This window comes from Miniopterus natalensis, chromosome 2 (assembly GCF_054644295.1).
Source record: "Miniopterus natalensis isolate mMinNat1 chromosome 2, mMinNat1.hap1, whole genome shotgun sequence".
NCBI lineage: Eukaryota > Metazoa > Chordata > Mammalia > Chiroptera > Miniopteridae > Miniopterus > Miniopterus natalensis.
Window position 1 is genome coordinate 156,438,855 of NC_142082.1, and position 13,698 is coordinate 156,452,552.

Below are 13,698 nucleotides of genomic sequence, written 5' to 3' on the forward strand. Positions count from 1 at the left end.
AGTATGTTCCCTGTTTCTTAAGGAATTACGGCTCGTCTCTTTTTGCCCAATGTGAAGCAATGGATAACGGGTGTCAGCAAGTGTTGTGGCTCTATGGAGAGGACAATCAGATCACGGAAGTTGGAACTATGAATCTTTTCCTTTACTGGATAAATGAAAATGGAGGTAATCTGCTCTGATTTCAGCTTCTCCCCCCCCCCAGTCATTCTTAGTAGGATTGGAAAGAAGCGAACTAGAATCTCAGAACAAGGGAGTAAGTGCAATTCCAGTGTCTGAGAAGCCCAGACTGTGCTTTGGCTGTCCACGTAGGCATGAGTTTAAGTTTACGGAATTTATAAAGGTTTTGTTTTTTGGCTCTGGATGTACTTCTTATTGAGATGTCAGCTTACGGAATTTAAATCTCCACGATTTGAAGATTTGCAGCCTTACCCCTTTTGCTGTCTTAACATTTTCCTTTTCGGAAATCCCTTGTATTTGGAGATAGGCCTCAGATCAATTCAAAGGTCATACACCAAATACTGTGTATAAAATGCTATAGTAATAAACATAGCCTACTGATTCTACTGATATGAAATTTAATATACTCCCTTGCTATACTTCTTTCAACAATTGTTGCCCTTTATACATATTTTGATAATTTATCAGAAGCCTTCCGGATTTACTCTGGAGCTCAATTCGATTGAAGCACACTATTTTTAAGGACATATTGCTCTATCTTGGGATTGTACTTAGACCCTGGTTCATTCAAGTCTATTAACATATATCTACTGTCAAAATCAGTGCTTCTTTATTACCTTTAATATCCTGAATGCTCATCATCTCTCTTTGATATTTTTTGTTGTTGTTGTTATTAGTTGGCAGAGACCATAGGAGTTCAGTGACATTCAGCGTCTGTGGTATTGAATTAAATGGCCAGTAATGGGTAGGGGGGATGCAGCTGTATGTATTTACTTCCAGTAGAATTTTAATAGTCATAAAAAAACAAACAAACAAACATTTTTAGGCTTGTTTGCATTTTAGGCTGTTCACAATACTGATTGCAGACAAGTAAAATGTTAAGTTTCCAAATACTTATAAAGTCTCAATATTGGTTTCAGTTAAAATTTTAAATGAAAATTTTATTTTAAAGTAGCTAGCGTAGTCTCTGCTATTCTTTTGTTATTTGGCTACAAATCGAGGGAAATGGTGACTCCTAGCTGACAGTAGAGCTGTACATTAATTTGAGCATTAGTTGCAGAGACTAATAAGAGGGAGCCTTATACTCCAGTGAGAGGCAGAATAAATAGTAGGTGTGGTGAGTACACCTTGCCCTGGGATTGGCAATGGGAAAGGCAGATACAGATCTTGTTCATTTTTCCACTTCTGCTATTTGTACTTGGCACTATTTAAAAGCAAAAGGTACACTGGAATGTTTGTGATTTGTAAATTTGAATTATTAGATATGACATATATCAAAAGTTGTGCTTGAAAGATGACAGCCTGTGTTGAACTGCACTTAGGAGATAATTTATTGATTCAACTCTTTCTTCCTACTGACCTTCTCCCACCATCACCTCACCAAAACCCACACAGCTCCAAACAAAACAGTTACATCAGACAGAAGTGGCAGCATCGTTATTTAAGGATGGGAGATGTCAGGATTTGAGCACAGTCTGAATCAGAGCTACGTAATTTAACCAGAAACAGTTCTGGTGAAAAATTACCCCTTATCCAAACAATTCTCATGGACCATTTCCACTGTGGCTTTTAAAGGTCAGAATAGAAATGAGTGGATTGGTCTTCTGACTCTTGCAAAATATATAAGACCTTAAGAGTTATTATTCAGATTATGGTTGCCTGAGATCACTTTCATTTTAATGTGAATGTGCCCCTTCAATTTGAAAGTGTTCACCTAACAGTTTAAATAAAAATTAAAGTACGGAGAAAGGAAATGGAATAAATGTTTGGACAGTACTAATGAGAGAAGGCAGTAGAATGTCAGGAATAACCTTTGGGCTAAAACCAAAAGAAGACGCTGAGAAAAGTTGTATAGTAACTTTGATTTATACCATGTGGCTTTAAGAAAATATAAAGAATAAGTTGGAAATCAGCAAAATACTGTTTTTCACACACTTTGCCAACAGCAGGTATAAGCAGAGCTCTTTTAGTAATAGCCTGCCGTCTGTCCAGGAGAACCCACACTCCCTGATTCTTTTCAACGAGATAGCTGCTAGAAAGGTTGATAAAGTAAACAATCTATTCACTGCACTGTGCTGTGCACAGTGACTGTATCCACATGGCACTTGTCCCATAACTCATATAGGTTTTGATTCTAGAAACAGCAATCCTGGTGGTAAGGTCACACAGCCCCGATTCTCTTTTTCACTCGGTTGATGAGAAATTTAACACATTCACTGGCAGAGACTAATTAGATTGTTGGAACATTTTTTTCCTTGTGCTGGATGCTGGAGCCACCCTGAGAATTGGGCCCTGTTACTGTAGTTGAGTTTACAGAAACTTTAGGAGAATGGTCATGGCAATGAATATTGGTGTTGCTCAGGCCCTAAGAGCCTTCTTGGACATCAGGCATTTACACCAACTTTGCTTGGAGCACTCACTCTTCCTCCGGTGTCTGGCTTGCTCCTGCTCCGCCTTCCAGTCTTTGCCCACATATCCCATTCCCAGTAAGGCTTCCCTTGAGTACCTTAATAAAGATTGCAAACCACCCCTCCCCCAGCTTCCCAGCATTTATCACCTTTCCTCTTTTTTCCCCCCTCGGGGTTTAAGATAATCATTTTCCTCTGCCTATTAGAAAATAAGCAGGGAGTTACATCAGTTCTGTTCCCTGCTGTGTCCTTGGTGCGTAGATAAGCCAACTGCACCTGGTAGGCACTCAATATGCAGATGCTCCTTATGATGGAGTTGCATCCTGATCAACCTATCTTAAGTTGAAAATGTATTTAATACCCCTAACCTACTGAACATCATAAATTAGCCTACCCTACCTTAAATGTGCTCAGAACACAGTATCCAAAACATGCTGGCAACACAGCGCACTGCAGAGTGTGGGCTGCTGACCGTCGTGACCACAGGCCCACTAGGAGCTGTGACTCGGCCGCTGCCCAGCATCTTGAGAGTGTTTACTGCTCATCTCCAGCCTGGGAGAAGCTAAAAATTCAACGTTTGGATTTACTGAATGAGTATCACTTTCATACCATCTTAAAGTAAAAAAAAATCATAAGTCGAACCATTGTTAAGTTGGGCCTGTCTGTTTATTTGTTGAATAAATGAATAATTGTGCTGATGGTGTTTAGGGCACTTACCCAAACCCACATTCCTGGTTCCAATTAGTGCTTGACTTTGGGATGTCACAGATGAATCCTGCTGTTATTGCCTCTAAATTCTTCAGCTTCTAAAAATGATTTTTCTGTCAAAAACAAGCTGCATTTTTAGGCTCTGTTTTCCTCATGTTGGGCCATCTGGAGCCCGTTCTGGCTCTCGCAAGCATGTTTGTGGTTGCAGAGGAAAATGAATATTTCTCACCCAAATGTTGTCATGTCATCATCTCTGTCTGGCAACCAGAGAAACAGATGTTCTGTTCCTTGACCTCAGGCTAGCGGTTACAGTTTGGGTGTTAAATATGTTTCACAAAGCTGCATTTGCACATGCGGGGCCGCTGTTTTCATTTAACTTTATGGAGCCTTAGAGCTCAGCAAGCTTTAGGAAAAGGTCCAGTTTGGGGGCACTGGAAGTATGTTTGTCTATATGTGTGGTGTGTGTGCATAAAGACTCACACATGTAGCTCCATACATTCATGTGTCTAGCTAGCTAGCTATGGCAAAACACAGGTTTATTTTGAGAGCAACATTTCAAAGTAGCCCCAAGGACGTTGCCAAGACCAAATTTTCCTCTTTCTAGAAAGCAGTTTTCAGCAGATGATTTTTAGACACAAAATTAAAAACAAAAAAATCATACTGCTATATCCTAGCAAAGAGGGTTATTCATTTAAAAAAAATTTTTTTTAAATCAAAACCACTTATTACATACCACTCTGAGCCAGGCAGAATGCTGATTTTTGGGAACACAGGAATAAATATAGAGTTTTGGTCTTCCAGACAGAGATGTCTGATGTAACCACAGTGGAACAGGCGAGCCCAGACCACAGTATCCTAAGAGAAGGGGAAAGACCCCAGTGTTGGGACACTTAAAGTCTGGTCCTGACTGTCCCCCAGTATTACCAACTTTGCAAGTCACTTATGTTGATAGGGCCTCAGTTTCTCCTGTAAAGTAAAGATTGCACTAGGTGATTTCTAAAGTCCCTTTTAGCTGAATAACATGACTTACGGGGGAGCTCAGAGTCACCAGTGTGATTTCTACCCAACTTTTGCCGCCTGGTGGCACTTTCAAGCATACCTTGTGAATTCCTCTACAAACACATGGTGGGCAACACATCGTCCCTTACAACGCTCAACATCTTTATAAAGCAATGATTTCAGGTTTGAATTTCTCACAAAATGCAGCTTCCTGGGTGCCAGAGGAAGGGAGGACGTCGGGTACCAGAGATTTTCTTCTGTCAGGGGTGTTTGTGGACGGCGGATCACACTGGCTCTTGTAGACAAATCGTCATCCAGCCCTCTCGTGGCTTGGAGGGCCTGAGGTCATTCTCACATAGACCAGTGTCTCGGCCTTGGCTCTCTATGAGTCACCTGAGGAATTTTGTTTTGTTTCTTGGATTTCTTCTTTTTTGTTAGCCACATACATGCTTGAGTCCACTCTGAGCCTATTCCATTTGAATCCCCGAGGGTGAAGTCAGCACCTCTACATATGATGGGGATCCTCACTCTACAGTTTGCAAATCACTGTAGAGGGCTTTAGCAAAGGGCAGTGTGGGAGCAGTGACCAGCTTGAATAAGCACCCACTCTTTTGGGGGTGGGCTCCTCCACAGTATTCTTTTTTTAAAATCCTCACCCAAGGATATTTTGTCCATTACTTTTCAGAAAGAGTGGAAGGGAGAGAGAGAGAGAGAGAGAGAGAGAGAGAAACATCGATGTGAGAGAGACACATCGATGGGTTGCCTCCTGCACGCACCCCAACCAGGACCTGGGATGGAGCCTGCAACCCAGGCACATGCCCTTTGCCAGAATCGAACCCGAGACCCTTCAGTCTGCAGGCTGGTGCTCTAATCACTGAGCCATACCGTCCAGGGCTCCTCCCCGGTGTTCTTAAAAGGTTTGGTAATGACCAGTGTTCCTGAATAAGAGGATCCTATCTATGTTATTTTAATTACTAACCAGCTTTAACCCACTAGAGTAAAGTTTGACTTCAGAATTAAGAGTATTCTATAACTCTTACTGTTTGTGAGTGGAAAACCATTTCATTTTTTATGGGTTAAGGATATGTTAGATGAGTGGTTTTCTTTCTTTTTCTCCCTCCCTCCTTCCCTCCCTCCCTTCCTTCCTTCCTTCCTTCCCCATATTCATCTTCATCTTTTTTCATCTAATAAAGATCTACCTGAAGTGTGAATTGAGTTGAGACATTTGACAATGCAGAACAGTAACATTATCTTCACGTTTATTGCCAGCGAAGTTGCAAGAAACAGTTTTGTTTCTTTTAAATGGCTTTTGATATAAGGCATGGCTACTACACTTAAAGTTTGAAAATATTCCAATTTCTCCTTGACAGAAGAAGAACTGGCCACTCCTCCGCTAGATGGCATCATTCTTCCAGGAGTGACGAGGCAGAGCATCCTGGACCTGGCGCGCAAGTGGGTGGGTCTTCCACATCAGCCACCTTTATAAGCCTGAAACAAAAAGGAATCAAAATAAGCCCGGCTTCGCGTTGAAATAATACCCTGTAGTTGCAACCAATGTTATCTAATCTTTAATCTTAACTTGAGTGAAAAGAACTCTTCTAGAAGGACTGTCTTGGCAAGACTATCAACTAAGCCTTGTTTATGGGGCGGGCAGAGGAAACCGGTCTGCCGAGTCGTCCCGAAGCCTTCTAGCACTTGTCTCGAGCTCTGCATCAGGTGTCTCCTGCCAGCTCGCCTGGCTTGTCATTTGTGTGCTTCCATTTAGCCAGTCCACAACTTTTCCAGTCCAAGTGCATTGTTCCCATGGGGCCATGATCTGTGGTTCTTTCTTTCCTCTTCACTCCTGGGTAACCATGCTTATCACAGAAATGAAAGAATTGTACTGACGTAAATGTTTACTAGCATAACATTATTAGTTTGGCTGCCTTCGTTGGCCCTCCTCCATGCACCCTGTCCTCCCAAATTCACATACATGCTTATTTGAAAAATCAAAACAGTCAAGCAAGCTGTAAAATTGTTTTCAGTAGCCTTTCTGGTTCATGTGACACAGGCGAGCATGTTAAACTATTTGGTATTGGAAATGACATTATAACATACTCAAGACAAATGCTGAGCGAGTTGGTTATCTGGCAGTGGTTCTTGGATGGAACTTTTGACCCATGTGTTAAACTGATGTCCAAAGGACATGAAAAGGCTCTGAGCATTCTGTGGTCAAACAGTGCTAATAGAGCAAATGTTTAGAAACACACACATTATCTAGGAGGGTACCAGCACCGTTTCTCTGGAGAAGACTTTGGAAATAGAAGAAATGGGCCTTGTCTGGTTCGGGGTTTTGTAGAATTATTTATAGCACAACCGCCACATGCTGGCTGGCACACTGGGCATGACATTTACAAACTGTTTGTATAATTTCAAACAGCTTGCCCTGTCCTAAATATGTTTGCAGTTGCAAAGATGTATTTTCAAAGCTCAGTAATTTTTGTTTTATTAGAGAAAAAAAAATCCAACCCCGTCCAGAAGGCCTGATGACAAGTTGCAAGTGGAAATCCATCCCCACACTAATGATTGCTACCATGAAAATAGGTTATTATGGAGGAAATTTTTTTCTTGACTCTGTAGCTGTAATTTATTTTAAAAGCTATTTTACAACAGTGAGACATAAATGCCAAGAGGCGTGTGGGGGGTTACCATTACTTGCCAGACAAGGGAAATTGTCCAAAGATAAGTAAGGGTGAGTAGAGTAAAAACAGTTCTGTTTATTTACAAGATAATTTTTCCCCCCTTTTCCAGAGCACAGAGCTCAGCTTGTTTTCAGTTAACTTGGCTGATTTTTCTGGAATTTATTTACCTTTGAACAGCATAATTAAAATTACAGACTCAGATAGATTGCAAAAAGCCGTACTTCTATAGCAGGCATATTTTCCTACCCTTCCAAATAGATGCTTATAGCACAATGCAGTATTCTAACATTTTGAATCTTGCCAAAGACTGCGATTTCCATTTTTACCTATTGTGGATTTGTAGGTTTTAAAAAATACTGTCATCTTATTAAAACAAAACGAAACACCTATCCCTTCTTTGTTGTCCTGAATTGAAATAACCTATTGACAAATTGAACTTTAACCACTAACATAAAAGTTATAATTAAACAGATGAAAGAATGGGTATTAAATAGATAGTTTAAACAGACTGCTTTAAAAATCGGAATTTTTTGGTTTTTATTCTTTATCCTGGAGCAAATAAAATGTTCAAATACTTCAGTAGAAGTTGATGAGGTTATAGCAATAATTCTGTGATGAAACTCGGTCTATTATGATTCTAAAAATAGGGGAGAGGATTGAGGATTACTGCTACAGAGTCAACCAAATCAGCGAATTTAAATTAGGAAGAAAAAAATATACAATGCCATTTCTCAAATAAAGTCCAAATATACTTTCAGTGTTTTAAAATAATGAAATCTTTCAGATATTTAAACTCAGTCTGTGATTTTACTCCATAAAAGATGCAGTTGAAAAAGACCGAATTTGAAACAAGTTGGATCAGACCTGACTTCACACCACTTTCTGCCATTTACTAGCTGTGTGGCCGTAGGGATGTCACTCGACTTCCTTGAACCTTTATTTCTTCACCTGTAAAATGGGGCTGATAGGACCCACCTTAAAAATGAAAGAACTTGGCATGCAATGGATGCTCAATCGACGGTAGCTGTAATTGTTCATGTTAAGATAATGTATTCTCTTTTATGGTAAATAGGATTTAAGACACTGTCGGCATAGAACGCACATCGAGTAGCACCGGTGCACATCAACTCGAGGCTTTAGCCATGACAGCGAATAAAGGGCAAAAAAAGCAGACATATTAAAATATACCATACATTTTATAATGATCATCTCATATTCTTATGTTCTGATCATCTCATTTAGAGGAGCTCTGATCTTGGAGTAGGTTGCTTAAGACCTCAGCGTGTTTACCAGTAAGATTGTGTTGCTTTCTAGAGCTTTCTCTCTAATGCTTATGACATTGTCCAGGTTCAGTAAGAATGTAAAGCAGAAAGGCAGGCATTTCCCCCCCGCCCCATGCCTTTTCCTTAAAAACATGTATTTTAAATGTTTTACATTGCAAACAGGGTGAATTTAAGGTGTCAGAGAGGTACCTCACCATGGGTGACTTGACAGCGGCCCTGGAGCAGGGTCGCGTGAAGGAGATGTTCGGCTCCGGCACCGCCTGCGTCGTTTGCCCGGTTTCTGACGTCCTCTACGAGGGTCAGGTACGACCGTGCTTCCTCACCGCCTCCCTTTCTGAGCATTTGCTGGTCAGGTCATTTTGTTAGCGTGTGACCTCAGTGCTGGGTGGACCCAGGATGCGAAGGATTTCTTGTAGCTTGGCATTCCGCTCACTGGGGAGGGTTGTCCTCATGAACCTGTATCAGCAAATTCCTTACTCCTGTCTTTCCAGTGACTTTGTGTAAGCTCCAGCATGGTGGGAAGTCAGTTTTGTCCTCGGACAAGGATCATATCTGCCTTTTTGTCCGTTTCGGGGTTTGAGCTGTGTCACTGGACTTCCACTCATTTCTTTCTGCTGGCTCTAGGGGAGGTCCGCAGATAGCTGGATTTTAGCTTCTGGCTTCCAGAAGTAGCTCTAAACTACTAATGTAAGAATTGCAAATAGTTATGGAAAATTCATCTGAATGGTTAATTCCTGCATTGAATACTGTTAGTATTATTGCTGTTGTTTTTATTTAGACCACTTTATAAAAATTCTTTATTTGGCAAACCTGGTGCATTTACTAAACTCTTCCAGAAGGAGCTCAAGCATTTAGTTGGAAGAACTTTCCTCCTCCCAGTAAAGCAGTCGGATTTTATATGTGTTGTACTTCCATTTTTTTTGTCAGTTTTTTTGTTTTTTTGCTTTCCCCTTTATGACAAAGATCCAATACTTATGATTACCATCAACAGCTAACTTTATAAAAAGTCATGTGGGTATTTTAAATGTGAGTTGGCGTACATCACTCATATTAAATATAAATCCTGTTGTTTTAATATTCAACGTCATGTTATTTTTCCTCAGCTGGTGGGTTGATTTTTTTTGTTCCTGTGGATTTTAATGGTGGCTGCGTCATTGCTTGAGGATTTGAACTTGCTTTTAGGGAATGGCTCCTGACCTAATTCTATCACCAGACTGTTGCGAGAGAGAAGAATGAGCCTATTATCATTCAGTGCTTGTGCTGATTATAAAGCTACTGTTTCATGTTTTATTATGGCAGTGTCGAGGTATTGGTTACTTCTGAATGAACTACGGTTGTCAGCAGGCCAGATATTTTTAAGTCCAATTATTATTTCACCTGTAGAAATAAGAAGTTTATAAAATGTAACCTGCTTTTAATGGTCTTGTTTCAGAGGGCATTCAGAGCCTAAAGGTACATTAATCATCCCATTATCCTAAAGGGCATAATAAGTAGGTGAGAACGTGGGCTCTCTATACTAAAATCAGGCTCTCAAAGGCCTGCGAGCCAGCAAGGCACGAACGGACATGACTGAGCTATAATTTGGGGCCATGAAATCTTTCTCAGCCCTGAATTTTACCATGCAATCCAACATCGTGGAGGCTGTGGCCCCTGGAAGTTAGGCTTGGAACAGATACAGGTTTAGAAGCCCCTTTGTGAAGGCATAGACTTGCTTTCACTTATGTCCCTGAAATGATTTGCTTTAATTTGTGGCAAAATATCTTTGAGTTCTCATTTCCTGCCGAGAGTGTTAGATGTGGAGGCCGATCAGTTCATTCAAGGAATGCTGTAAGAGGTAGGGCTGTCTTAAGGGGAGCCACTATTTTAGCCGCCCATAGCTCCTCAAATTATCCCAAAGACTGGCATTTAAACCAGTTGTGCGTTAAAGTCAACTGGTAGGCAATCAACAACCTATCATTGGCTAGGTACTTTTTATGTAAATTCGGAATAGAAAAAGAGGTTTTGGAGCTAACAATCAGTTTATAACAGTGTCATTCCTTATTTCAGGGGAATTGCCTGCATGCAGTGGCATCCCTGAGCGCTTACTTGTCACTGTATCAATGAAGATCCTCATTATCTCGTGTCTGGTTTCCTTTCACAGACCCTACACATTCCGTCCATGGAGAATGGGACTAAGCTTGCAAGCCGGATCTTGGGCAAGTTGACTGATATTCAGGTAAGGGCTTCTTTCTGTTAAAATGTCATCTTATTTTAATTAGTGCTTAGACCCAAATCACATTTCAATGGCAAGAAGAGAGTAAATACTGCCATTTGGGGTCAACAATTTAAATTTAAGGAAAATGGTCCTGATAGTATGTATGGGCATAACCAATGCAGAACTGGGAAAGAAAATACATGTTTAAAAAGTAGAAAGAAAGAAAATAATTATCAGGGACTCCAAATTACTTTAACATTTAAAAAAACCATATATAGCCCTGGCCAGGTAACTCGGAGCGTCGTCCCAATGCGCCAGGGTTGTGAGTTCTCTCCCTGGTCAGGGCACATGCAGGAGGCAACCAGTGTATGCATGGGTAGGTAGAACAGCAAAATCAATGTTTCTCTCTTTCTAAAAAATTAATTAAAATTTATATATATATAAATATAATTTGCTACATCGAAAAATCTCATTAAAAAACATAATACTTTTATAAAAGGAAAAAACTTGAAAGTGGAAGAAAGCACAGAATAAAATTAATAGTACTTGTGAGTGATTCCAACACTGAGATATAACCACTGTTAATTTTTTATGTCTCAGCTTTTAATATTTTGCAGGCATTTATATATTTTTAGATAAATATATTTTCTAACAAAATGGACTTGTACATAATTATTACCTGCTTTTTAAATGTAATAGATCATTTGCTTTTTGACATCAAAATAATTTTAATTCCATGTATAAAGTTAAATTGAATTCTATTGTGTCTATGTACTATAATTTTTAAAGAAATCTTATTATTGTACAATGATTTTGTTGGCAATTCTTTTACTATTATAAACAGTGTATCCCTGACTATTTCCTTTGGATAAATTCCTGGAATCCTTTTTTTTTTTTTTTTTTTTAATATGCTAAACTTTGTTTTGCCTGTTTTTTTGAGCAATAATCTAACTTCTCAGGAGGCACTTAAGCATCTTTCTAGGCAGTCATATCAGATATCAGGAAGTATAATTTGTAAATACTTCAAAAAGTTATTAGAGAATTTTGTTGAGCCCATGATTAGCACTCAGTGAAAATACCCAAGGGGAGGTGAGATTTATATTGAAATGTGAAATGAAGTTTGATAGTTTGGGTGACATCAGATGGTGCTGGGTCTTAAAACTACACAAAGATACCACTGGTTGGGAAAGCAGCAGGTCCCTCCAAGGAAACTGAGGTCCTTGGATAGTGATAAAAGTTGTATGTTTGAATACTTAGCAACTTTTATGTCAATATTAATAATATTAATAAAAGGAAAGAATAATAGTGGCTTTTGAAGCAATGAACTCTCTTAGATCTACCCTTCAACAAACATTTTCTATAGGAATTTTTTGCAGTTTAAATAAAGGAATATGTTAATATCAGAAACAGGAAATCTATTCAGAGTTGTTTTCTACTTTTGTAGATAGAAACAATTAGAAGTAACTTGAAGAAACTGAATAAAACTTTCTTCATGGGTGTTTCAGATATGTATATATTTCTTAGAGCTGTCTGAGTAAATCCAGTGAAAGTCATGCTATTAGTGTTTTGCTCGAATAAAAAAATAGACACAAAACTAAAACATAATTTGCTATATTATAAAATCCTGTATCCAAAACAGAAGTTGAGAGATTTGGGCGGAGGGGGAGTGTGGTTATAGTGATAAATAAAAACCACTTCGGAAAATTTTCTTGAACAAATTGTGCAGGAGAGTATGTTACATTTAATAGCAGTTAATGCACAATGAGATTTCAGGGTCACCTCTTGGAGATTATATGAAATAAGAACATTTGAACTGAGTTGATTTGGTTGTAAAGGATTAAAAGAAAAGGAAAAGTAGACAGCTAGGTTGAGGGAAAAATCAGATTAAATTTGAATTGAAAGGAAAATGTAAGTAGAGGCCTCCGACAGACACAATCGTGGTGTTGTGCCCAAGGAAGGCAAAAGCAGAAATGTGCGTCATCGCCACTGAGACGGTGGGGAGCTGATGCATCGGAACCCTAAAGTATGAGGAAAAGAGAAGCCCAAAGACATAATTTTGGGGGCAAGATGGGACACCATTGCAAAAATTCTCAGAAAGAGCGTTTTTAAAAGTAAAATGATGGGAGCCAAAAATGTAGGTGACTGCAGTGAATGCTTCTCATTTGTTCATTCAACAAATATGTGTATTGAGCACAAACAGAATATCAGAGGCTGTTCAGGTGGCGGTGAAACAGCAGTTTAAAAAGGGACAAGTAATTAGGGCAGTCGGAGCACACTGATACAGGACAGAATTAATATTCAACTTTAATGTGACACTATGTGAAAAGGTTTAAAAATAAAAGATGAATATATGGAGACCACAGAGAGTGGGAAGAAACATTTTTATCTATATATTCTCTATATACTTTAGTGCCTGTAGCTAAGAAGTTAATAATTTCTCTTTTTACCCTAGGTAGTAATGTTTAATGGATAATAGTGGTAACTAAAAACGAATGATACATTCAGGGCTCATACTGAACAAAGAAACAAGAGGATACAGGTACAGGACACATGAGATAATACAATGATTCTGAATTCAACCGCAAACCAGAAGCACCAGCTCTGCTCCAAATCGTTAAGTAACAAGGGGCCACCATGCGGAATTTAGGCCCGCATCTTTTCTCTTTCATTGTTTTATGCTTGTGGGCATGGAACTCAAAGTTTCCAAATTATTCCCTTGCAAGATGGCATATTAGCCCCGTTACTAGTTTATCTGTTTCTCTTTAAGAGAAATAATTTAAGTAATTATTGAGGAAAAAGCATAGGATTGCATCATGTTTCACATTTGATCCTTTGACATGACATGGAAGCATGGATATTAAGTATGAGATGCCCTGGTAAACTGAAGAGGAGAGCAGCAACCCCGCACCCTTCAGGCTCTCCAGCGTGGCCTGGGGAAATGCCTTCTTAGCTGAAGGTTTGACCCTCATTTAGCCTGCGTGCTTCCCTACGTGAGTGAGGATCTCTGAGGTTAAATGTTCATCTCATTTGGCTAGTTATTCATATAATCCCCTGGGTCTGAGATTGCCCAACGAAGACCTCTTTTTTTCTTTTTAAGCAACAAAGAAAAACACTTCTGTGCGTGACCGAACTTAAACCTGGGGAGCAGCGCATGTGGCCCGCGCTGCCTTTCCCCCGGCGCTTCTCGCTGTTCCGGGTGCGCACCGTGCGGCGCGCCCGCGCCAAGCCCTGGGGTCTGCTCTGTTTTC

At 39.6% G+C, this 13,698-nt stretch overlaps 1 protein-coding gene across 2 annotated transcripts in view; it reads left to right on the forward strand.

Moving 5' to 3' along the window:
- Positions 1–13,698, forward strand: part of BCAT1 (branched chain amino acid transaminase 1) — a 94,360-nt gene that overhangs the window by 69,435 nt on the left and 11,227 nt on the right. For both annotated transcript variants that reach the window (XM_087814756.1, XM_016197388.2), the window contains 4 exons: positions 23–165; positions 5,663–5,748; positions 8,419–8,559; positions 10,397–10,471. In XM_087814756.1, coding sequence (XP_087670882.1) covers positions 23–165; positions 5,663–5,748; positions 8,419–8,559; positions 10,397–10,471 — 445 coding nt within the window. The remainder of the gene's footprint in view (positions 1–22; positions 166–5,662; positions 5,749–8,418; positions 8,560–10,396; positions 10,472–13,698) is intronic.